We start from the raw sequence: 25962 nt of genomic DNA, 5'->3' as shown, positions 1-25962 counted from the left end.
AAACATTCCTGTGGGGGATTATAATTCCTATAATCTTATCATGTAGGCAGTGAAAACATACTCCTAACACCTCAGAAGATTATGAGTGAAAATGTATACTTAATAATACTAACAAAGGGGTTGTTCATCAAAACATTCACATAATAACTGCTAAGACTCAATATTGATGAGGGAAGGTGGACCATTCTTAAGAAGACAAATACAAAATTCCTTTTAGTTTTTTCACAGGCACGTCCCAGAGCAGTCTGCTTTGTTTCGTTTATCTTGCCATAACCATGCTGCAGACACTTGGGAGTGATTTAACAATGCAACAGTGGAAGTGGATTACTCCTAAATAGTTGCAGGATTCTTTTTAATTCTCAAATAAAATGCATGTTATATCTTACATCAGCACTGAAGGCCATCATAACATTTGATAAAAAAAATGTATCAAGTATCTTTGGACATAAACTACAAACTACAGAGATTGTGTTTAACCTCTTAATCTTTGAATATTATGTCTTGCAGCTCTGACTAGAATGACCTACCAGAGGAAGTAAGACGGTCTGAGTATCACCTTTTAAATCTATTCTTAAAACATAGTTTTATTAGAAGGCTTATCCTAACTTTACTTGATTTAACTTGGAAGGACTTTAGTTCTCCATTGACTAGATTTTATATTTGATTACATAATTTGTTTCTTTTTTAATTTGGTGCCTCGTGTAAGTCACTTTGTAGCTTTGGTTTTGAAAAGTGCTCTATAAATCGAGATCATTATCATTTTTATGGATTCATTATCAATCTGATCTTTATGAATTGGCCTTAAGAAATGAAGCCTTTCACAACAAAATATGTTGTAAGAGCAGTCTGCTACCTGCCATGGTCCCTGTAATAAGGGTGAAGTATACAGGTTTCCTTTTGAAGATTTAATGCTCCTGGTTTATAAGTATGATGTTATTGAAATAAGTATTAATGCACTGAATTATCATATCTTTTTCTTTTGTGCCATAATCCGAGGTAAGTATTTTGTAGATGTCCAAATACCAGTTAAACAGAGATATTAAAATTCAAATATATACCAGAGAGAACTTTAGCCTGTACTATCATCATACATTTACAGGAAGTTTAATTAACAGGCAGAAAGATTCACTAGCTACCTAATCTAGTATCAAATTGAGTTAGTTTATGGGCAAGTTGAACACTTTCCTTCACCTGAGGTTTCTATAATAAACGGCCCACAAAACCTGAAGTAAGCTCAACTGTAGATTCAACTTTTTAGCTCACTTTCATGGCAGCTGTTGCTCCATAAGAGTAGGTGTCACTTGTTTCAAATTGGGGATTGAGTAAATTTAATAAAGTCTGTTTGGCCTAAAGAACGTAAAAAACAAAACAATAGTAACATCTGAAAAATCCACAACAAAGGGAATTAGTCATCAACAGCATTCACATAAAACATTCAGCACTCTCAAAATAAAAATGTACAATAAAGTACAAAATACAATAAAAGGAATGATTTCAATCAAAGTTACATAGAAGTCATTCAGTATTGATGCCTTTGGAAAGTTTTGACTAGAGAAGAGATAATGACTGTACTGCCTTGCCCAAGATTTTAAAATGTCATCTAATTAACAGGTTTTATTCTGTTGATGATATTTCTTTTTTTTTATAAATGTTCTTATTTGGAACTGTTGACAAGCACAAAATACAGCAAACTTGTACATAGACTAATATTTATATGGATGATATTCTATATTGGTTTATTATATGTACATGGTTGATTTTCAATATTGGGCTATAGCATTAGGCAGCATTACTAGCATTAGCAGGATATGAAAAAAAAAAAAGAAATCTGTTTGGTAATTGGGGAGATGCATCAATTCCATCAAAACTCCAAGAAACACAACCAAAATGTGTTAAATATAAGTGGTAGTTGTGATGATGACAGTTGTGATTACTTTTTTTTTTTTTAAGTTAACCGTAAAACACTTTTTTTGGGGTATGATCTTTAGTGAAGCTCTATTACACAGTGTTAGCCTTTTGTTGCAGCTACAGTTCATCACAGTAGCCGTCCAGTAGAACACAACTACTGTGGCTGTAACTGAATAATAATTGTTTTTGTGGACCTCCTCTGTTGGCTACACACAGTAAGATACCATCTATCCACTGCTTGGTTTTAACATTGAGGATGCCTTAAGTAAAGTACCTGCCCAGTGAGTCAAATTAGAGTGTTGTTGTTGTTATTGTGTATAGTTAAAAATAAGTTTTTGTACTACGAGTTACTTGAGTGCAGGTCTCAAAAGGTGCTTTTCAACTGAACATGAGGTAAAACTTTATTAGCATGAAGTCTGACCACTGATTTGGGGTCTGTTTTAGTAAGAAACAAATGGCCAATAAAACAAAAATAGACATTTTCTCTATCTAGTTGATAACATAACGGCACCGCTGTTTAGCTATCTTATCTAGACTGTGCTAATTGTGTGCTAAGGCTTGATTGGTTGGTTTGATTGACTTTACCTGGCTCTGGAGTACTTGTTGCTGGTAGAGGGACAGCCTGGCCTTGGTGTGCTCGTCTGTGGTTGGGCTAAGGGACTTGGGGTCTGACATGGACCTCTGGGTGCTCTTGATGGGTCGGGGCACAGAGGGGTGTCTCTGCGGGGACTCGGCTGTGTAGGACTTCTGCTGAGGTGTGACGTGGGCCTTGTTCAGCCTCTCAGTGGACAGAGAATTCTCCAGCAGGCGGTGTGGGGACACCGGGGAGACAGGAGAGTAGAGGACTTGTGGGGATTTGGGGACCGTCTGCTGCTGCCGGATGATGCTGGAGATGGACTCGTTGTGGATGTGGTTGTGAGGCTGGTAGTTGATGTCAAGCGGGTCGGGGCGGCGTCGCTCAAACTTGGCTGCGTTTGCTGCAATGTGCTGCTGCTGGCGCTGCTGGGTCAGGAGGTCGACAGAACTGGATTGCTGCGTTCCGGTACTGGTAGAGGAAGAATATGGACTGACCGTTGTTGGTACACTGAGCTGGGGTGCTACAACACCCTGTGACTGGGCTTCCGGGTCAGTCTGACAGGCTAAAGACTGTCCTTTTATGGTCCGCTCAGGTCCGGAAATGTAGTGCACAATCTCTACCTTATTTGGGTCTGGTACTGTCACATGGATTGCTGGGGAGACTCTTCCTAGGTGCTCCACTTCCGTCTGGCAAGACATTTCCCTGATGGTCTGGATGGCAATACTGGAGGACACCGTTTTGTGAGTGTCGGTCTTGGTATCAGTGGCTGTTGTGGATGTGGCGGAAGTGCTGTTGCCAGTGGCATTGGACTCAGTGTGCCGGGAGAAACGAGAACGTCTCCGGCGGACTGGCTGCTCCGTCTCAGCCTTGTCCTCGTCGTCATCTGTCTGGACAGAGCAGTCAACACTGCGACCACGCCTTCTGGTGCGATGACGCATCATGTACCTGGTTATGGAGAGAAGAGAAGAAGAAAAACAACAATATATGAAAAATATATATTTTGGTCAACAAAAAAAAAAAGATATATAATAAAAATATATAATAAAACATAATTGCATTATGCAAAGTGTGTGACTCAAATGTTCTTTTGTTATGACTTGTTTAGGACTCGAAACTCAGAATTTAGGACCTGGGACTTGCAAGCCAATGACTTGGTCCCACCTCTGCTATATTCTACTACATATGTAAAACAATATTAAAATGCAATTTGAATTTGAAAAAACAAGTCTGAGTTTGAACATTTAACAATTTTGGATGTCGTATCACCTTTTGTGTTGCACAATGCTTTATGCCTTTCAAACTCTCAGAGAAGTGACATCTTTATTCGGTGTAAAATTATAAATTATTCATAAAGCTTGTGCCTTGTTTTTTTCTTGTTGTGAAGTAAATAGGAAGGCTATCAAGATAATCCTCTCCTAATATACACACGCACGCACGCACGCACACGCACACACACACACACACACACACACACACACACACACACACACACACACACACACACACACACACACACACACACACACATATCTCTACCTCTCCTCTCCATCTTCATCATCTGTCTGCACACAGCTGTCCACGTTCCTGCGGGAGGAGCCGTAAAATACCACGCCGTCTCCGTCCAAGCTGTCCCTGGTCAGCCTGGTCATGGAGCTGTGTTTCCTCATGTTGCTCCTGGTCTCCATGTGTTCCTGCTGGCTCCTTAGACACATCTCTGACGAGGAGTTGGGGAGCGAACGGTAGCCCATCTGAGAGTCGGTGTAGGAGGGCAAGGGCTGTCCGTTCACATCCAGCTAAAGAAAAAAGGATTACTTTAAAGTTGTCACCCATCATTGATTCAATTGAGACTGAAAAGGCTTTGCATATTTCACGTCATATTACAATCATAGAGGTCCACCAAAGAATTGCCGTGCAGAGTGTAGACATACATGCAAACATTATGAGTTGTAGCTTGAGAAGTCAATTCAGTCAGTTACAGTAATAATTTTTAGGAAGCCCATTATAAATTATTTTGTACACTGAATTTCATGCATCATGCACAATTAATACTAAAGATGCACATTGTCATTTGCCAGCCCAGTTAATTCACAAGTTGTCAGAATATGTGTTGGCGGCTTAATAAACTATTTGAGATCAATTATGCTTCAGAAAATGTACTGTAGAAAAAATGGAAGTGTCAGGCATGTAAGTCCATGACAGGGCTGAGAATTGTGTGAGCTTCTCCAGTACTTCCCATTCTCTATGCCCTAAAATGTTCTGCCACTGCAAGACAAGAGCTGAAGCCTTTATTAAAATCAATCCTCAATTCCATCATATAAGTATGTCGCATCCCTTTTAAGCCACGTGCCAGTGTTCCTCACTCCCCTCACCTGTATGCTCTGAGCTGCAGCTGTTTTCTGTCTCTTCTGCTCTACAAGCTGATGCTGGAGCTGCTGCTGTAAAGACTGGATCTGGTCTAGCTGGGACTTCTGTTGGGCCAACTGCTCCCTCTGGAGAACAAGTTGTTTCTCGCGTTCCTGTTGCTGCTGCTGTAGAACCTAATAATAATGTTGGTGGAGAGGGGAACAGAAAGAAGCACACGTCGGCAAAAACGGAGAGAGGATAAGACAAGAAAAGTATGGAGAAGCATAGCACAAGACAGAGGTGAGGGTGAATGTGTTGAGAGGAGAAGAAATTATTGAACAAGATGATGAAAAATAGGTAGAAACAGAGACAGACAGAGAGAGAGACAGTAAAGGCAGAATAGGACAAGGTTGTTGAGTTATGGTACATTTGGTTGTATAAAAGATGATCAAAGACTCCTGACACTGGATGTGACATGGAGTTATTCTTGTGCTGATGGATTAGTTTTAAAAATGGTTTCAAGTTAGTCAAACCACTATATATTGCAAAAACCAAGAATGGAAGCGCAACATAAATGAAGTGCAGTATGTACTGGTTAATGCTGTTGCCAGTCATGTAATGCTCATAAGAAAATATGTAATGCATTTTCTTTGTTGCATAAATGGCAGGCTAATGCAAAAAAAGAGTTAGGATTTTTGCTTAGACTGCCGGGTATGAGATGAATATTAAACATTCCATCTCTAGTTCATTCTCATTAAGGAAGGCTTCCACACCTGTTTAACTGAGTTAACTTGAAAGATTTTCAACTGCTTGTTCTATCAAAAAAGGAGAAAATTGTCATGTTAGCCCTTCTGTTAACTTTTAAAACATCTGCACAAGGCTATATCGCTACTGAGAAAAACCGATATATTCAATGCTATTGATTATCAGATGAATACAAAATAACAGTATCCATTTTTTTTGCAAATAAATCAGACCAACAAATGGAATATTAAAGCAAACTCTGAAAATCATCAGTTTCTATCACACATACTACAGGCATGTTCATGCACACTCATATACAGGACATGTCCATTTAAGTGAACTACATAGTATGCAGACTATATAACTATATCTTTGTATGGCTGAGTGATTGCAAACATTTCCTTGAACAAAAATGCCATCAATCATTACATTAAATAAAATAAATTCTAACAATGACAACATTTTAACACCATCTTCTGAAGAGATATCTCCCTGGCAAAAGAAAAATTCAATAAAACCGTCAAAGTGTGTTACATGTACTTTTTGGGGGAATTGATTGAAATTCATGCCTATACTGTATTTAGAATTAGTTTGTTTTGTTAAGTAGTCAACGTTTTCAGAGAATGATGTAATGTATCTTGCAAGTCAATTTACTCATTGACATCTAAGATGTGACATTGAAATAACAAAACAATTGAAATAATATTAAAAGATAATAATGCAATAAGACACACCACACATAACACCACCACAAAAAACAAAAACAAACCAATATTTATAGAAAACCAACAATCACAAAACATCAAACAGACACCAACTATCAAATTCTCCATTATGCCTCCTGTTTCTCCCTCTACCTGGTCCTTGATGTTCTGCAGCTCATGTAACTCTCTCTGCACCAGCATTTGCTCCTTCTCCCTGTGCAGCTTCAGCTCTATTCTTTCTCGGTCCAGTTCATCCTGTAGACGCAGTTGCCGGAATTTCTCCAGCTCCACACGTTCCCTCTCCATCTGCAGAAGCTGTTCCTGCTGCCGATGCAGCCTCTCTGCCTCGGTTTCACCCTCCTTGTGTATGGCACCTGGTGGGGGGAAGGGAGGAAGACCCCCTGCAATTGGTAAACCACCAGTTGGGGCAGAGGGGCCGGCTGGAGGTTGTGTGTAGCCAAGAGTGTGTGAAGGAGCTGAAGGCGGGTAGACATAGGCTGCTGAGGGAAGCTGTTGTGATTGCTGAGCAGTTGCAACTTGTTGCTGTTGTTGACTGTTCAGGTGGGCCTGGGAAAGGTTTATTGGCTGCTGCTGTGGCTCCATTGGTATGACAACTCCTTGTACTGAGGTGACCTCTGTTGATGAGGATGCACCTTTACCGAGGTAAACCGGTTCATCCTGGAATGTAGGACTCATGGAAACAGACAATGGAATACCTACTGGTGCCAAAGTTGTTGCAGCACCAGCAGTAGTGGCATTGGTTGATGTTGTTTGGAGAAGACCTGGTGCTGGGTAACGGACTGGAGCTTGTCCAGTTAAAGGTACTCTGGGGCTCATTGGTAGTCTACTAAGACTGGATAGGGGCACAGGTGTCATGTTGGCAGAGGGGTATGGCCTGTAGACCCCCCTCAGTATTGGGCGAAGAACAGAGGCAGGCTGAGTTGTGATTGGAAGAGTAGAAGCAATGGGGGTCTGAATGGTGGAGTAGATCATCCCATCAGAGGACCTAATAGCTGCAGGGTACATGGCCCTGAGACTAGCCTGCCTGGCATTGATAAGGTTGGTTAGCGCTTGACTGTGGGAGATTGGCTTCCCATCTAGTCCAAAGAGAAGGTTTTGCCTCAAGCCGAGTCCTGCTGCAAGCCTGGCGGCCCCAGGCCCGGTTCCTCTCCCTAAACCACCAAACTGCATCAAGTCTGGGTTGCTTCCATATCGATCTATGGTATTGAGTGCTGCACACATCCGGCTAATCTCTCTGGCAGTTGTAGCACTGTACTGAGCCAAGTTAGCTTCTTGGAAGCCAGCAATGTCACGAGCAGAGTAGCCATAGTCTGAACTGATGTTAGACAAGGAATTATATCTCCTTATAGGCATTGCTTGGGCTGTGATGTCTCCTCCATGCCGTAAATCTGTATAGGAGCCATACTGCATCCCTATATAACCTCCATAACCTTGTTTCATAGCAGTAAGATCCATGGCAAGTTCTCCTGAGGCTTGGAGTTGTGGTTCTAGTTTAGAATGGTAGGATTGTAGCCCAGCTTCCGCTAGGTTTGTATCAGACATCGAAGGCTGGAGCCTACCAGGGAAAGGTAATGTGTAGGCTTTACGTTCATCCATTGCATATTCATGGTACCCTCCGGATTGTCTTTCTTGGTCAGACTCATAGGTGAGAGGTGGGGCAGATGGAGGCCTTATGCCCTCTGTCTCAGCACCAACACAGCTTCCACCAAATGGAAGTCGGTAAACAACGTCACAGCAAGCTGGTTGGTTATCAGGTTTAATTTGGCCTTCTGTCAAATCCATAGCATCCTGTCCTTCTTCTACCTTCACTAGCTGAGTCACTGCCCTGGCCTGCTCTGGCCCTACATCCATCTGTACTACCATGCTATGTGGTGATTTACCTCCTGATATCATACCAGTAGGGCTAGGCTTCCCTTTCAGCTCAACAGGACCAGTGCCATACAGCTCAGGGTTAATGATTGGTGAAACAGCACTGACCACAGCTGAGGCAGCGCTAGTTTGACTGACTAGCAAGTCTTTTTTCAGTAAAGGTGAGATCTGGCCAGTAAGGCTGTACCTTGCCAAAGCAGATGCCTGTTGCTGCTGATGTTGCATCTGATGGTGGTGATGCAACTGATGTTCAAGGAGCTGTTGTTGCTTCTGCAGCTTCTCTTGCTGTATTTGTAGCTCTCTCTGTTGGATACTAAGGTCTTCCAGTTTGGCATCAATTTTTGGTATTGTTGGGTCATTTGAAGTGGAGATTGGTGGTTTGTTCTGGGAAAGACACACAGCAGAACCCATGCCCTGACCCAGATCCACTTGGTTGTGATGTGGATCACCATAGACTGTTGGCTGTTGGGGCTGAGTCATAAACATGGACGCAGCCACAGTGACACTCACAGTGGTTGGCGTGATGATCTCCTGGGTGTTCAGGTTCATAATCAGTGGCTGTACAATAGTTGAATGCCTGCTACCCTCTGATACACCGTGGTATTTCCTGCTTTCAGTGGCCAAGGAAGTGAGATCCATTCCCTGGTCAGTCATGATAATAGGAGCTGGTTTGGTCACTGTTCTGAGGTCCACAACACTTCCACCTTGGATCATACGGCCCTGCTCTACCCTAGAAGTGCCTGGCACTGTAGATATTCGACAAAGGGAGATGTTGTCCATTGACATGGACCCTCTGGTGTAAGTGCTGGCTGTAGTGATCATACTTGTTCCCACATTTACTTTCTCCGCTCTTTGCGTTCGGTAGAAGCTACGCGTAGGAGACTGGTGGTAAGGTGGCGTGTCTGGAGGGCTGCCACATGGGGAGTAATTTTCAAATGTTGATTGGCGGCTAAACCGGGTAGGTGAAGACAGGGGTGAAGTAGCAGTGTTGACTGTCATTGGCCTAGCTGGGCTTGGAGGTGGTGAGTATGGGGTATCCTGGGAAGACTGCTGACGATAGAGCCGTGGGGAAACTGATCGATGTGATGTTTGGGTTCCCTGAGCAGTCACTGGAGATGTAGGCCCAGAGCCAGCTGACTCTGTTCTTCGTAATGCTGAACTGAAAGTCTGTGTCGAGAATTCAGCTGTATTCCTTCTGGAAGGTGAACGTGTAGGACTCTGTGGTGGTGGTGATGGAGAAAGAGGAGGACTGGTGCTCCTGTAATAAGTAGTATACTTGGGAGAACGTGGCTCAATAATTCTCTCAATGGAAGATGTAGAGCTGTCTCGCACTTGGACATCCCTGGTTTCCCCTACCCTTCTGGTGATCACTTCTCTTTGACTGTATGCCTGGGTAATCTCTGCAATCTTGCTGCATACACTTGAGACTGTAGTTGAAGATGTGGCAGGACTTGCTGTGTGTCGGCCATACATACCAGACTGAGTAGTCGTCATAGTGGGGCTTGTACTAGTCTGAGAAATAGTTACTGCATCTCTGGCATAAACTCCATAAGCTGCGATAGTGGTGGCAGCCACTGCTGGAGTTATTCCATTCTTTCCTGCTTGGCTTTTGATCCTGTCTTTGTGTCCATCCTTTGCAGAGAAGTGCTGTGTTACTCGGACATCAGGAATCCGTCCTCCAGTCTCAGCAAAGGAGACAGGAGCTGAGATCTGGGTGGGGCTGGTCCCTGGAGTTAGTAGAGCATTGCTTTGCTCCAGTAACTTGGCAAAGGCTGAGCCTGTGTCTAGGAGCTGTTTGTCTGGGTAGGAGCTCTCAATCTCGATCTCTACTTGCTCATCAGTGGCCTGCTGCATCTTGGTAATGTTCTGAGATGTTTGTCGGATCTCCTCATAAATATCTGTTTCTGTCTCTGCTGCCTCGTTGTCATATCCGGCTTGCTCTTGTTCATATTCATACTCTTCATCATAACCTTGACCATTAACATCCTCCTCGTAGTACTGCCCATGTCTTCCTTGCTGCTGCTGTTGCTTCTGTTGTTTCTGAAGCACCTCTGCCTTCCTCATCATCTCCTCATAAACCTCCTCAGCACTCTTTAGCGGTTTAGAAGTTGAAGATGGTGCTGTGGTGGTTGTTGTAGTTGATGATTTCTCTATTGGTGAGTAGAGAGACATAAAGGTAGGCAGGTTGTATTCGCTGCCTGACTTGTAAAGTTTGGACTCGTATCCCTCAGCTTCTGAGTCCAGACTCTGAGGGGAATATTCAGAAGCAGAAGAACGATGGAGCTCTTCCATTTCTGCAGCTTGTCTCAGCTCTTCTGTTGGAGAAGCGTCTTCAATGGGTGAGAGATTGCTAGGTGGTGTCTTGGATCTCTCTCTGCGCCTCTGAGCCCGCAGCTCCTCCTTATCCCTCTTGGTCTTTCGTGCTGTGCTCCTTATTCTTTGTTGTTCCACCTCCCTCATCTTCTCCTGCTCTCTCAGAAGTTCTTCTTCCTCTCTCAGCTCATCCTCTTCTGAAGAGTCCTCAATGGTAGGAAGGAGCGGGCCATGGGAGCGGTGGCGTGCTTTCCTCTGCTGCTTGGCCTCTTCCAGCCTTTGCCTCCTGCTGGGGCTACTGTCACTGTCCTCCTCCATTGATGATATGGAAGTAGGAGACTGGCCTGAGCCATATGAGGATGAAGTAGCTGGCAGTGTTGAGGAGTAATCACCCCGAGAACGCTCTTCAGGAGATCCTGTCAGGCTCTCCATCTCCAGCTCTGGTTCCCGATCAAGGCTTAAGTCATTTTCATTGCCCAGCTCCATGTCTCGATTGTAGCTGCTGGTGTTATTAAGTTCAATGGTTTTGAAGCGCCTCAAGCCTCCTTGTGCCATCAAATCTTCTTCACCCTCCTCCATTGAGCCTTTATAAACATCGGAAGAGCTCTTAGTTTCCTCCTCAAAACTGCTGGAGTGGTGCTGAAGACGTCTTTTTTCTTTCCCCGAGTCAGAGATGTGTTTATGCTGGCTTTTCTTGGGTTTCTGGTAGCCATATCCTTCATCTTCCTCATCTTCATCTTCATCTTCCTCCATCTCGTCCTCCTCATTTTCTTCATCAGCGCTCATCTCCATTATTTGTCTCCTCATGAACTCTTCATCAGTCATCTCTGGGGGCTCAGCATCTTTTTCCTTCTTTTTTTTCTCCTTCTTCTCCTCCTTGCCTTCCGACCGTTTACCATCCCAGTCTCCTCCATCTTCTTCCTCCTCTAGTATATCTTCTAGTTCCTCGTCAGAGTCGAATGAATCTGGTGGGATTGACAGGGAGCGAGGGCGCTGCTTCCCTCGATCATCCAAGTCTCTGTGCTTTCTCCCTCTTCTGTCCCCCTTGTCTTCAGAAAGGCTCTTCTCCAGCAATGGCCTCATGGAGCTTTCTAGCTTGGTGATTTCAGAAGGGCTTGGTGGGGAGCCCCGTCCACTGATCCCCCTCTCACTCAGCTTCATCTCCTCTTCTTGGATTAGACCTGTGATTTCACTGTGGGAGCTGGAGATGCCATCAGAAGAGTAGCCGGTGTCACTGAGGCTCTGAGGGCTGCGTGACAAGTCATGGGTGCTGTTGTTTTTTGTATCCTAAAGAGAGAAGAAGATAAAAGGAAGAATGTATTAGATTTGGGGAAGTTAGGGTTTTTAATTAAGTAATAATTTATATAAAGCACGACAATGTGTTGATACTGGATAAGCACATCTTTATGCAAATATGTTTGCTTGCAATCTGCTTGAACAGGCATGCTAAAACCTTCCAATTTCCAAAACTGAAAAAAGGTTTTCGTATCAGATCTACTAACAGTATGTTAGACTTTTGAACAAAATGTTAAAAATCTTTACAATTAAATTTAAATATAATAAAGGTAAAGTATTATACAACAATAAAACTTGATCAAAAACATTTAAGGTACGTACTGATTTTATTAATAAGTAATTCTCCAATAATATAATTAATGACAAGTTTAAGACAAATTACATAATTATACAGTTATCATAAAGTGGCTTATAGTTATAAGGTTTGTTAACAATTTTGTTAACCATTGATGGAAAGAGGTTAGTCAAATTTATTTCAAGTTTTTTAGGAGTTAGATTTCAGTTTTTGATGATGAGCAATTGTGATGTTAACATGACTGGAACATAAAAACTACTCAACACTCATTCATCAATGGCTCTGTCTCAGATGTCTATTAATAACATGCGAGATCATAATTTCAAAGGGACTAACCTGGTGAATGAAAGGGGGATGGAGGTCAGAATACAAATCGACACAAAAATGATGTAAATGTTTTTCTAGAAAACCTCTTAACGATGGTGACAATACTTCAGAGGAGACTTTACTTTAAGTTCTCTGCACTTTAAATTCCTAGAAGGTCCCTAGATGAGGAACGTCTGCTCTGCCTTTGTAAAGGCCTAAAGCAGCCAATCTTTATGAATATTTCAGCAGGAGCGATGGCTGCCGCCGAGTAAGAAAAGGCATTTCTTCACTCCGTCTGTGTTTCTCTCACACTCTCATTCCCCAAGGTAGTCCATGAATGCTGTCACTTGCAGCCTCAGCATTCTGTTAGCACAGAATCAATGACATGCTTTTAAAATAGCCGGACGTCTAACACAGGAGTAAGTAATTAGTTCAACTTACAATTTTAGATAACCAGGTTCCTCAGAAAAACTTGAGTTGTGTCATAACATACCACAACTATATGCTGTGGTGTGAAATACCCAGTGTTTTGCATACAAGGTGATTATAATTTACAGTTTGTAGTATAATAAAGGAAAAACAAGGCTGGGCTCTGATCACCAAACAAAATGAAAATATAATTGACATGAAATTATAGAGGCATTGTTATACATAGAGAAAATTCTTCAACCAAAAAAATACTACTTTGAAAACAAACAAACATGGGAACATTTTCCAAGAACAAAAAAGAATATTCAATTTTTTCAGAGAAAAGATTTTTAAAACAAATATGGACAGGGCAAATACAATACATCTCAAAATGTGTTTCTGAAATGTGGTTATATTACTAACCACAAAACCATCTGATTCCATTGTAAATACATGAGGATCTCAGTGTCACTAAAAACATTGATGCATTTCACTTGTCATTATAGTCATGAATTGGATATTTAGATATAAATATCTGAGTTGAATGTAACTGCAAATAAAAAAAATAACCAAGGTATATGGGAAAGAGCACATTGGATTGCAATTGTATTTTGCCTTTAATTTTAAGTAACCAGTTCCAAAACTGCATTAGTTTTAAAGTTATAACAGCATGTAGCAGGTGAGAATTAAGCTGGAAAATATGCAAAATATTCATGAAAAAATAATTGGAGATTTGTGTTGATAAAAGCAAGAACTCTTTTAAAAGATATCATTGTCCTAAAAATGGTGTTGCTTTTACTCAGTGTTGCGAGACACAGTGATATCAACTTAATGCCAAACTAATGTAATCTCACAGATGTGTTCAATGTGACCTTTATGATCCTTTACAAAGCTTATCTGTCAGCACAACTCATCGCAAGTGTGTAATATAAGCTACATTCACAGGAGCATGAATGGCCTCAAGATGCCACTGTCATGCATTTACTTACATCTGGAGTCTAAACACAGCATTCAAAACCTTGAAGAAAACATTGGAGGAAATCTAATGTGGCAACAGGCAGCTGGTCGATGGCAGGATCCATGGTGATGTAAAAAGTTCAAATCCATTTCTCAGCTGTCAGACAACACAAGCTTCCCAAGTCCATTGGGCACATGTTTCTTTTATCACATGCATCACTTTAATCTACATCATAGGTCTGATTCTGCTTGGGACAGCAACATTTTGAAATGTAGAAGAATGTACAGTAGAAGCCCCCCCACTTACAGTAGAAACCACCCCACCCCCCCCACCACTTAGCCTTAGCCTGGTTCCATAAGCCAATTTATAATATTTACAGAAAATCCAAGAACATATTTCATCTTTTTAGAAATAATATTGAGAGAAATCGTCTACGAGAAAGCCTGATGAGTTAGAGAAGCTAGGTGGACCAGAGGCTAGCTAGGAAGGGGAGCGGGGCTTTTTGAACTCCAAAGGAAGCCTTCATGTTAGATCCTTCCCTTAACCAGCCACTTGTACAACTCCTGGTCTGGTTCTACAGTGAACTACGTTAAAATATCTTGGGGCTGTATATACAATAAGTATACATTTAAACAGATTTGCAGTGCAGTCCCAAAGGACCAGATGTTACACTCACTCTAATAACTGCTTGTGTAAGAGTTTCTCTCTGTCGTCTTCTAGTTTACAAAAGTATCATCTGGATTGCAGCCCTATTATCATTGACCTTTTCTCATATAGTGTCTGTAAGGACTGTGAGGAGTTTGGAGGTTCAATGTTGGCACAAATCTGTCGACTACACATATCTGGTGCAGAATAATAGCTTCCATTAAGCTCATTGAGTGTGATAGAAAAACTGCATGAATGCGAAGCAGGGCCATGCTGAAACAGCCATGCATGCTTAAACTGCATAGATGCTCGGAAAGTTAAAAAGCTCACGCAACAAAAGCCCTTTTTTGTACATAGACCTGTATGTTACACTATGGTTTCAAAAGAACTGAAAATCAGCTTAACTGTTTTTGATAATAGTATATCTTATTTATTTGGTTCAGTTTTCACAAGCTGTGAAACCATTTAACTAGTCAACTTTGGTCCTTTTCAATAGCTTAACATACAGAGTAGTACATCGGACTAAAGCAATGTTAAAATAAAAAAATCTGACTTACGTCATAGTGCCGGGACTTCTTCATTTCCTTGATTGGTGTGATCTGTTCTCCTTTCTTCTGGGAGGGTTTGGTGTCTTTGGCAGTTTGGTTCTCAGGCTCGGTTTTGGGCTTCTCCTCTGTGGGTTTCTGATGTTTCTGGGTCTCTGTGGTTGATACTGGTGTCGTGGTCTTGGTGTCGGTTGGGTGTTTGGCAGCAGCGGGTGCAAACGGTCCGCTAACAGCACTTCCCATCTGCGCTTTCTGCGCCTGGGCTGGCCTGAGCACCTGCTGATTGGTGGGCTTGTGGAAAGGACTTTGTTGACTGGCTGGCGCCTGGTGACGGGGCGAGCCCATTGGCTGGTGCTTGGGAGACGGGTGAGGAACAGGAAGTGGAGGTTCGTCGAGACCTCCTCCGGACAACAGCCGCTGGGTCTGGCAGTTGAGACATAACCACTCCTTTTTCTGCAACAAAGAGAGGACAAAAGCCAAACATTGACAACTTGCTTGTTTTTACACAACAGTACAGACCATTTTTTGTTATTGTATCATCTCTATAATATGGCTAGTAAAGCATATTTGAAGATACACTCCCTGATTTTATTATAGCTCCTCAAATTCAAAATCTTGCTTTTAGCTCATTCCTGATGCTTTGAAAAGGCTGTTTTAAAGTTTCAAAGCATCAACACTAACGTCTAATCCATCTAACGGAAAGGCACAATTAGGCACTGTAACAAAAGCAGGTGTTTGTTTTGTGAAAATAAAATTTAAACACCTAATAAAGTGATCATTTGAATAAAATGTCACCACCTTGAAATTCAGGACCGTCAGAAAGTCAAGACTGCTCAAGACTGGTAAGTGTGTGTTTCTGTGTGAGTGTGTGTGACTTAAATGTCATTTAACCCACTGTCCTTCTGCAACCACTCCTCAACTAAAATGATGTGTTCTCATTCACAAATAAGATTGACATTCTAACACACTGATTAAAATTATTAACGCTGAATATGTCGATTCCACTTAAATAGCAGACTTCTGAGACTTGAGCCACACACACACACACACACACACACACACACACACACACACACACACACACACACACACACACACACACACACACACACACACACACACACACACACACACACACACACACATCTTAAATCCAGACAGAGCCATCAGAGCTGCAGCAGGCTAAATTATAATGACATGTTTCTAAAGTGCCAAGTCGTACTGCCAGCTAAACCCTATTTTCATCACATCGGCTCCACTCACTTCTTACACTGTGAGGCTGAGTAATCAAAGAAATTAGACTGCAATGTGCGCGCACACACACCCACACAAACATACTGCACATAATCACTTTTTTGCCTTTACTTTAACTTTTTTCCATGTGCTGATGTGAACACAGTGTTACCTAGGTCTTTCTAGAAACACAAAACAAAATGCAGAAGCAGAAGAGCAATGACCTAGTGTGAGCAAAAGACTAAGAACATATTACTGTCCCGCCCACAGTGTTTGATTGATGGGTGATCTCTGGGAAGTGCAAACAGAACATTCAATTATGAGTTATGTCTTATTTTGTTCATCTTATGTATGTAATAATCAATATTAATTATCTATACAGTATCTCTCCAGTACACAGATTATGTTTACCCTCTCTGTCTCTCTATGCAACTGAACACTTATCTCCCATCTCTGTTCTTTTCCACCCACTCATCAACCCACCGAACCTCTTTCTATCTCTCTTCCTCTTCTGATCTCTTCTCCCTACTGAGCCACCCCCCCCCCTCTCTTTCTCTAAATCCCTTTTAGACTCTATCTGTTATTAAGTGTCATACAAAAGACTCCATAGTGACAACCATGTCTACTGCTAAATTATGTTCCCGTACAACTAAACTGCGTTCTCCCAGATTATGGTTGCAGTTTCAAAACTGTGGTTAATGTTGGAAATTAGAAACAAAACAAAACAAGTCACACAACCAAACTACTTGGTTATGTTCAGGCAACAAAAAAAAAAGGTTTAGTGAAACATAATGGTCTGGCGTAAACTAAGTATGTTTGTGACATTATTTAACTTACAGACGTACATATGTACATACGTATGTATGTTTTTGTGGTACGTAAAAACATTACCGTTTCCCTCGAAATGTGATTGATAATGCAGTTTTGTTGTATGGTAATGTCATTTTTAGGAGACCAGGTTGACAGTGACTAACTGGTCGACTAACGGCTAGACTTAGGATCGAGTGGTGGACACTGTAGTACTTGTTCATTACAGACAGCCAAATTAAAGAGCATTCAAACCTTTGTAATGATACCTGGAATTATTACAGTTGTAAGATCAGAAACTGATGAGAAAATAAAGAAAAACAAAATATAAAAACTGACAAATTGTATTTTGTTTTTCTGACACTATAAAAAGGACATCAAGTACATATGTAAATAAATATATATAAGTAAAGCATTTGTGCAATCTGACCAGACTAGACTTAATTTCTGTCAGGCTTTCTGACAGGAAAAATAAAGTAGGCCTCCCCTCACCATACACCATAAAAAGTCTCAACTACTCCTTTAACTATCATACTTTCTGTGTGTGTGTGTGTGTGTGTGTGTGTGTGTGTGTGTGTGTGTGTGTGTGTGTGTGTGTGTGTGTGTGTGTGTGTGTGTGTGTGTGTGTGTTGTCCCACAGAGAAGCCCATCGCTGCATCCACTTAACCTACATAGCACAAACTATCTGGCCTTTTCTCCCTGTCAATAACGTTCACTAAAATGCTCCATCAGTTTTAATTATTTCTCTCTCTCGTGCACTTGCTAAATGTCTGTCCTTAAGAAATCTGTCCAGCGTTGCATTGTATTGTTCTGTATTGTATTTTCCCTCTGCCATCAATGAAGGAGGCATATTTGTTTCATTTGGCCCTGAGGGAAACTGCATCCTCTGTAGGGGATGTTTGTGGTATTGCATTGTTTTCACTCTCTGTTTATTTTTATTTCTCTTTATATGCTGTTGGCACCTGTAAACACCAGCTAATGGTTTCAGAAAGTCACTTTAACCCTCATCCAGCTTCATAGAAACCTTGGTTACTCCAAAATAAGGTGCTTCCTTAATTTGAATCACGTAGTTAGTCAGGAAAACAAACAATACGAAGAGACATAAGTGAAAGTAACAGTAAATAACTGTTCTTTGTATGTTGCACTTGTATTGGTTTGGCTTATTTATAGCTAATAGTTGAATTTGTATTCTATTGTTTCTGTATGCTACACTTATGTTGTTGCACTTCAAACTGGCTATTTGAAGACAGTGTTCACTTATACGATTGTACCTATTTGAAGCTATTGTACTCACAAGATTCTTGCTTTTCGGAGTTGTATCTCCATGATTGTTTGCACTTTTTGTACGTCACTTTGGATAAAAGCGTCAGCTAAATGAACTGTAATGTAATGTAAAAAGTAGTGAGAATGGTAGTTTGACACTAATTCCAAGATCAATTCTGTACTGCCTCACTTGCTGAACTGGGTTCATTCAAAACTGAATTCTAGGGAAGTGTATTTCATGTAGTTAGCAGTTCAATGTTCCAAGATGCCACCAAAGCATTTGAAAGTATGACTGTAGGGAGGTGATGATGGAATCTTATGGAACTGAACACTTCGATTCACATAATGGGTATCCAATGAAGCAGAACAAAAAGGTATCAAATGAAGGATCACATTACAAGTGTACTGGCATTGTATGTTTTAGAACAATACCCACCCATCAGTGAGTGGGTGAGTGCAGTCGGAGATCCTGTCATGCAAGGTGAACAAATCATTTTAATGAACGGATTCTTGTGACTCAGTACGATGAAACTTCTGGCTTTTACCATCGCTTATACCATACCGATCTGTGGTCCCTCCATAGCACAGAGAAGAGCACTTCTCTTGTGCCAAAGCTTCTCTGCTTCTCTCTGTTTCAGTTCACTTCTTCTCTGTGTCTTTTCACACATTACCACCTGCAGTTTCTCTCTTTCATCTCTTCACTACATGATCATTAAACTTCCATCTTCCCCCTCCCTCTCAGCTCTTACCCTCCCTCTCCTCTCTCTCCCTGTCACCCTCCGTCTCCTTTTCTCTCCCTCCAACAGGGGTGAAGGCTATTTTTACCCAGAATGCCATTGTTCTGCTCGAGCGCACACTTCCCTAGCACTGGCTGCTGCTTTAGGCCGCACTCTACTGCACCACACATACACTCGTACTTACACAAGCAGCACACACACACATGTAGTCACACAGTTCACTTCAATGCAAAATGGAGGGGGCCTGTGTAGCTGAAGGCTTACCAGAAGGAGATGACAAGCAGAAGGAGGAAGTGGATTAGTGGAGAAGAGGAGCCCACTGGGCGAATGACAGGAGAAAGAGTGAAGTGAGTGACACCACACATGCACATGAGTCGTGCACACAGTAATTCAGCTCAGCCTCTAGTAATGTGGCTCCCCGCTGCGTCTGATGTAACTGGCTCAAAGTGTGTGCAGATGAAAGAGGAGACAGCCAAGGAAGGAAGAAGAACCAGGGAAAGAGGTGTTGAAGCGAACAGCTGATAATGATGATGGTATATGTACTAAAACATTTTTCTAATATGTTTTGGAGAAAATGTAACTGCTGCCTGGATTATGTCCACTGGCAGTGTTTTTTCCGGTTCTTCATAGAAAGTTGGGGTTGACCATCTATAGCAGACCTGGGCATTGTACAGCCCGCGCCACATCCGGCCCTGTCCAGAGGACAGTCGTACATTATAACATATATGAAAAAGTATATATATTTAAACAGCACCATTTTCAAAATAAAAGCAACACCATTGTATTGCGTGCATGGTAACTTTCTAACTGTGTTGCTATTATTTTGAAAAGGGTGCTGTTTTTCTGAACAGCTACAAGTGATGCTGGCCCTCAAAATGACCGCTCACGGCAAAATAAGAAAGATTGATACAGAATGCCGCGTTTTCAAGATGACATGGACTGCTAAGTATTTATTTACAGAAGTCAAAGGTAAAGCCGTGTGCTTAGTTTGTGGTGCGCAGGTCGCTGTGTTCAAGGATTACAATTTGAGTCGCCGTTCAAGAACTTGTCTGATGAAGAGCGGGAAAAGGAGTTGGGTGCTTTGCTAGCTGCAAAACCAACAAGGACTTTTTACAAAACATTGCACATCCAGAGATGCAGCTGTCAACACAAGTTATGTCTTATATCACAACATCTCTAGAAAAAGTAAACCGTTTTGTGACGGAGAGTTTATCAAGGAGTGTTTGGTGGATTCTGCAGCACTCATATGTCCGGAGAAAAAGGAGGCATTTGAGAAGCCATGCAGTCAATGAAAGGGACAACAACAGGGAGGGATGTGTTCACGGAGGTAAATGCATGTGTGGACAAGTTGGGACTGAAATGGGACAAGCTGGCAGGCGTGACACCGGATGGTTGTCCAAATCTGACGGAGAAACATGTTGGACTTGTGAAGAGAATGCAGTATAAAGTGACAGAAATGAACCCTGAACAGAAATTGGTATTTTTGCATTGTGTTATACATCAGGAAGTGTTGTGTAAGTCAGTTCTAAACATTAACCATGTTGTTGATGTTGTAACTAAAATAGTTAACTTCATCAGGGCAAGAGCTTGTTTGATGTCAAGCACTGTGACAGACAGTTTGTTGCACTTTGAGGAAAATGAGACTGAACATGGGGACATAGGCTACCACGCCGCTGTCAGGTGGCTCAGCCTGGGCAAAGAGTGTGGGACCTGAGAGAAGAGTCAAGACTTATGTGTGAAGAAAGGAAAAGACGTCCCACAGCTTTCAGATGCAGACTGGATGGCAGACCTTGGTTTTGCTGTCGATGTGACGCACTAATGAATGAACTAAATGTCAAACTGCAATGCAAGGGCCTTTTTGTGCATGAAATGTACAGCGCAGTGAAGGCTTTCATGAGAAAGTTGCAGCTTCTCAAGCCAAATGGAGGACAACATTCTCACCCACTTGCCAACACTGAAGGAAGCCACACCATCAGCTGATCACCTCCACAGGTAACTCATCCATGTTAGAAGCTGCATGGTGAGCTTTGGAGGCGATTTCAAGACTTTAAAACAGTTGAGAATGAAATGCACATGATTTTTCCCCATTTACATGCAATGTGGATGATGCACCCAGTGATGTTCAGCTTGAACTCATTGACCTGCAGTCTGACACACTTCTGTCAGAGCACTTTGGGTCAGTCTCACTGCCTGAGTTTTACTCTTCCCTGAAAGAGGAGAACTTTCCACACATGAGGAGACATGCTCAGAAGATTCTGGTCCTCTTTGGATCTACCTACATATGTGAACAGACATTCTCAGTGATGAAGTTCAACACATCCAGATACAGATCCTCTATCACTGATGATCACCTGTCAGCTGTCCTGCACATATCCACCTCAGACATTCAACCAGATTTCAGTGCACTTGTTCAAGCTCAAGACAGACTGGATCTTTTTCACTGAACAAGTAAAGTGAACTGAAAAACATGAAAAGCACTTATTACTTTTTGTATAAAGTTGATTACTTGCTTATCTTTACATACTGTAAAACACCTTTTCAGTATTGGTTTGTGAAGAATACTGATGTAATGATTGTTTTTACTGTTTATTACTTCTCTAGGAGTATTTTCCTATTTGACCCACTCCACAATTTCATATATTTATTGGAAGAGAATATCTTTATTCTTTTGATTACCAGTAGCAGCTAATCAAAATATTTAATGTATTACTTTTTACAATGGGAGAAAATGAATATTGAGCAGAATTAAGTTCAATTTATTGTTGATTCGGCCCTCCAACACAGCTGGTTTCTCACGTGGCCCCTTGTAAAAGTTAATTGCCCACCCCTGATCTATAGGTAGCCTAAACTAAGTGCTTTGAGTTGCCTGAACATAACTATACAAAGGTTAACCATTCTTTAGTGAAACCATTGATTAAAGAAAAAAAGATTTAGGATTCGACAAATGTTAAGCCAATATTCCACATATTACCAATATGTTACACTTTCACTGACTAACAACAAGCCGCGGCTACACAAACTACTTCACCGAATGACAAGCCATGCATCATCTTCATCATCACCACGACAACCTTACAGTAAATCAACTTAATATGAAACCCCCGGGTCAAAACACTCTGATGAGCCAATCAGGGCGTAGACAGGTTATGATCTACGGCTGACTGAACCGATCAATTCCTGTCAACACGCAGCCACAGTATTTGCTTGGCTGTGCACTTTCTCTGAAACACTGAGTGCCTACTGAAACAACACAGCTTCAAGGGTGAAACATACAAATCATCCTGCATAGAAAATACAATTATCAAATATATTATGTTATATTAAGATATTTCCAGAAAGTGTTATCAAATACTGAGCATTTTAATATATAATTTCCTTTCAACATATCATAATTTATGGTTTCAAATGATTTGTGTGAGTGTTGGGGCAGGTTTCAGCGCTCGGTGCACAGGTTGCATCAGTCACCATACGTGAGGAGACTCACTTCTACGTGACAACAAAGAGCAGATTTCACAGGAGCTCCATCTTAATTCCTGCCTCTTGAGCTCCGTCTCCTCCTTACACTTTAGTTTCCTCTCTCTCTCTCTCTCTCTCTCTCTACACTTTTGTCTCCCTCACTCGTGGGGGGAATGTTGGGTCTCTGTAAATTAAAGCGGTCTAGACCAGCTCTATATGAAAAGTGTCATGAGATCATTTCTGTTGTGATTTGGTGCTATAAAGTAAACTGTAATATATACTGTATATAAAACTGACTCTACTTTTGTCCATTTTGAATTTTTGGCCACTTTCTTTTTCTACTCTTTTCTATTTAACTCCAACTCATCCACGCAACTCAACTCAACACGCAAAGTTAAAGGAGGAGAAGGATTTGGAGGGGAGCAACAAGAGCAGTGGGGGAAATGGAGGGGAGGAAGCTTGAGGAGGAGAGAAAGGAGGAGAGGGAGGAAATAAAGACATAAATTGGAGAAAGGGAGGAAGTGTAAAGGATGAGGAGGGACGCTAGGGGAGGAAAGATAATGGGGGGTGAATTATAGGAGTGGGAAACCAGTGAAGGAGAGAATAAGTAAGATAAATTAGAGGAGAGGATAAAGGTAGAGGAGAGAAACAAGCAATAGAAGAAAGGGGGAATAAATTAGAGGAGGAAATGAACATAGGACTGAAAAGAAATGGAAAGGAAGCAGAGAAGGGGAGAAGAGAGGGACTTACACTAAAACAGGGTTATATAACCAAAACAGGTTTCATTTCCATTTCACAGATATTTAAAAAATCTTCTCTTCTCATTTCATCACAACAATGGAGCCTCTTTAATTACATAACGTTGCTTTGAGAGGCGAGAGAGTGGGCACAAGGCTGTATATGTGTGTGTTTGTTTTGAATGTGTACACATTATGCTTTATTGCCCACATTACAGCGTCACCTTTTTTCACTTCCTACCTATTTTCTGTCTCCGGCAGGTTGCCCAGCAATTCTTCACAGAGCCGATATGAAACCCAGATGAGGTTAATCTGCCCACCACTTGCCTCTGCTCATACAACGTGTAGGAGGATCTCATCAGCATATGCTGTAAATTTATAGCTGCCATGATAAACGATGTGAGCATTATAATCCAGACCAGATTAACCCTTCAAAGAGGCACTTATAGTCTCCATCAAACTCTTCAATATGCTTTAAATAGCTTGATCACAAAGAAGCAGCAAGTTCATTTTAACAAGTGGGCTGAAAGATTGATCAGATGTTCAGAAGAAAGATTGCTTTAACAATAGTTTAGCCTAGCGTAGTAGAAACACATGAAGAACGGAAACAGGTACGTAACAGTACGTAACTTGTAGCTACAAAAGGTTCCTCGCACCAACTTAAAAGTAACCTGTAACTTCTTTCTTTTGTAGAAATACAAAAAGACGCCCTCACAACAAAAATCACAGCCTTTGTCATTTGTAAAAAAAAGAAAAAAGCTTTAAGCAACATATGTTGACATTTACCTGACAAGGACCTTTAGCACAGAGGTCTCCAACCTTTTTTGCGCCACAGACCGGTTTCATGTAAGACAATATTTTCACGGACCGGCCTTCAAAGTGTGGGGGGATAAATATGACGAAATAAAATGATACGACCGGCATAAAAACAAATATAAAGTGCATAAAATCCAAAGTCCAATATAGGGGTATACATTCTTCACCAATAATAAAAGGTTTCTTCGTCTTAGCAATATGGTTAGCCACTAAGTCTGACGCTCTCAGTGCACTCGCATGTGTTGATGTGGTGGCCATCAATAATTGTTTATGTCCTTCTTGTTCTTTCAAAAATCTCCAAGGGCTTGTCTTTTAATGCAGGGTGCTTGGTCTCCAGGTGCTGAAGCAGTTTTCAAGGCTTCGTTGTCTCATGTGCAAGCCTGTGTGTTATGCAGAGCGGCGCATAAGAATCACCTGTAGCGATAAACTCGTATTTTAAGTAGGACTCCTGATATTGTCTTTTAAATGCAGCTTTCTTTTTCTTAGAAGTCGTAGGCTCTTCTTCTTCTGTCTCCTCATTGGGTCTTTTCCCTTTTCCAAAAAAGCTCTTTAAAGACGTTTGTTTTCCACTCATTGTTGCTTGTGGGCTTAATTTAGTATCACGTGAAGACGAGCGCCTTGACCTATGGTCTTGACATGTGTCAAGAGACACATGCGGATGTATCCGGTCATTTTTCAAAATAAAACATCTTTCAGACTTATAATCAATAAAATATTTTTTTATTCATTCTTTCTGTGCGGCCCGGTACCAAATACCGCGGTACCGGTACCACTGCTTTAGCAGACGCTAAATAATGACTTCAATAATGTGTCAAAAAAGTGTGTGACTTGGATACAGAAAACTGTTTTTTGTCTTGTTTTCCGCTTGTAGTCAGCATGGGTTTATTCCATTCAACAAGGATGTTAGCAGGATATTACGGAAAAGATACTGGTCCGATTTTTATGAAAGTTGATGGAAGGGTCAAACATGGGCCAAGGAAGAACCCATTGAATTTTGGAGCGGATCCAAATCACGATGGGGCGGATACACGCATTATCTTTCACTTATGGAAACGGCCTTAGCGGAGGTCTACAATCTCCGAGTTTCCTTCTACTTTTAACTGTGACCTTAATCTTTTCCATTAACCAAGTAATTTTTTGAACACTAAACCTATAAAAACTTAAGCCATAGAGGAAGCCAGTCAGAAAAGCATCATATGAATCAGATTCAGCGGACATTTGTAAAGATTTTGCAAACGATGTCTTCTATCTGATGCTGGATCAGAAAACACTTAAATAGTAGGACTTCTGTAGGACTTGTGTCAGAGCAGAATTATTTATTAGAGAGAGATGGACAGAGACAACAGATAAATAAATAAAACTAAGGTAACTGGCACTTAACAAAGAAAAAAAACACTTAACTAATTGAATTTCACACTGATTTATTTGTTCACTGGAGGTTGTCTTCTACTTTTGGCTCTTGAGCAGCTCTAGTGGATAGAGGTTAAGTGCACACAAACAAACGCACAAACAGACATACGTGCACTTAAATACACACCAATCAAGCACGGGCCAGCAGTACAATCTTTGCTGGACATGTGCGTGTATCCCTTCAAGAGTTTGTTCATGCATGTGTGTGTGTGTGTTGTGTGTGTGTGTGTGCGTAATAGGATGACAGCTAGCCAGCAGCAAAACACAGAGCTTCAGTGGGCCGGCGATCTCAACAGGGAACATGACTTCAACTACTGCTTTATCGTACACACAGCTTTGTCATTGAAACAAAGAAACACCTTTACACTGATTTATCATGTTATACATAAGGTTTGTCCTTCACTGCTTTGAAATCCACTGATTATTATTTTTTGTATACGCAATGAATCAAATGACTATGTTTTATGTGAAAAGGGTACATTTTGTTCTGAGAAATATCCCCATCAAACTGAGTTTTAGCTTCTTTAAGCTCATTGTTTTGGTTTTACAGCTCCTTTATTGTATAGTATAG

The 25962-nt window shown here is 41.3% G+C and overlaps 1 protein-coding gene across 1 annotated transcript in view; it reads right to left on the bottom strand.

Moving 5' to 3' along the window:
- The window catches only part of bsna (bassoon presynaptic cytomatrix protein a), a 119093-nt gene that overhangs the window by 23880 nt on the left and 69251 nt on the right, over window positions 1–25962 (bottom strand). Inside the window, exons 4-8 of the mRNA XM_029435940.1 lie at window positions 14945–15385; window positions 6430–11766; window positions 4855–5022; window positions 4022–4278; window positions 2494–3430 (exon numbers count right to left, since the gene is read on the bottom strand). Of these exons, the coding sequence (XP_029291800.1) occupies window positions 2494–3430; window positions 4022–4278; window positions 4855–5022; window positions 6430–11766; window positions 14945–15385 (7140 nt within the window). The remainder of the gene's footprint in view (window positions 1–2493; window positions 3431–4021; window positions 4279–4854; window positions 5023–6429; window positions 11767–14944; window positions 15386–25962) is intronic.

The sequence above is a fragment of the Cottoperca gobio genome, chromosome 7 (genome assembly GCF_900634415.1).
Source record: "Cottoperca gobio chromosome 7, fCotGob3.1, whole genome shotgun sequence".
NCBI lineage: Eukaryota > Metazoa > Chordata > Actinopteri > Perciformes > Bovichtidae > Cottoperca > Cottoperca gobio.
This window is presented reverse-complemented; position numbering and strand designations above follow the sequence as displayed.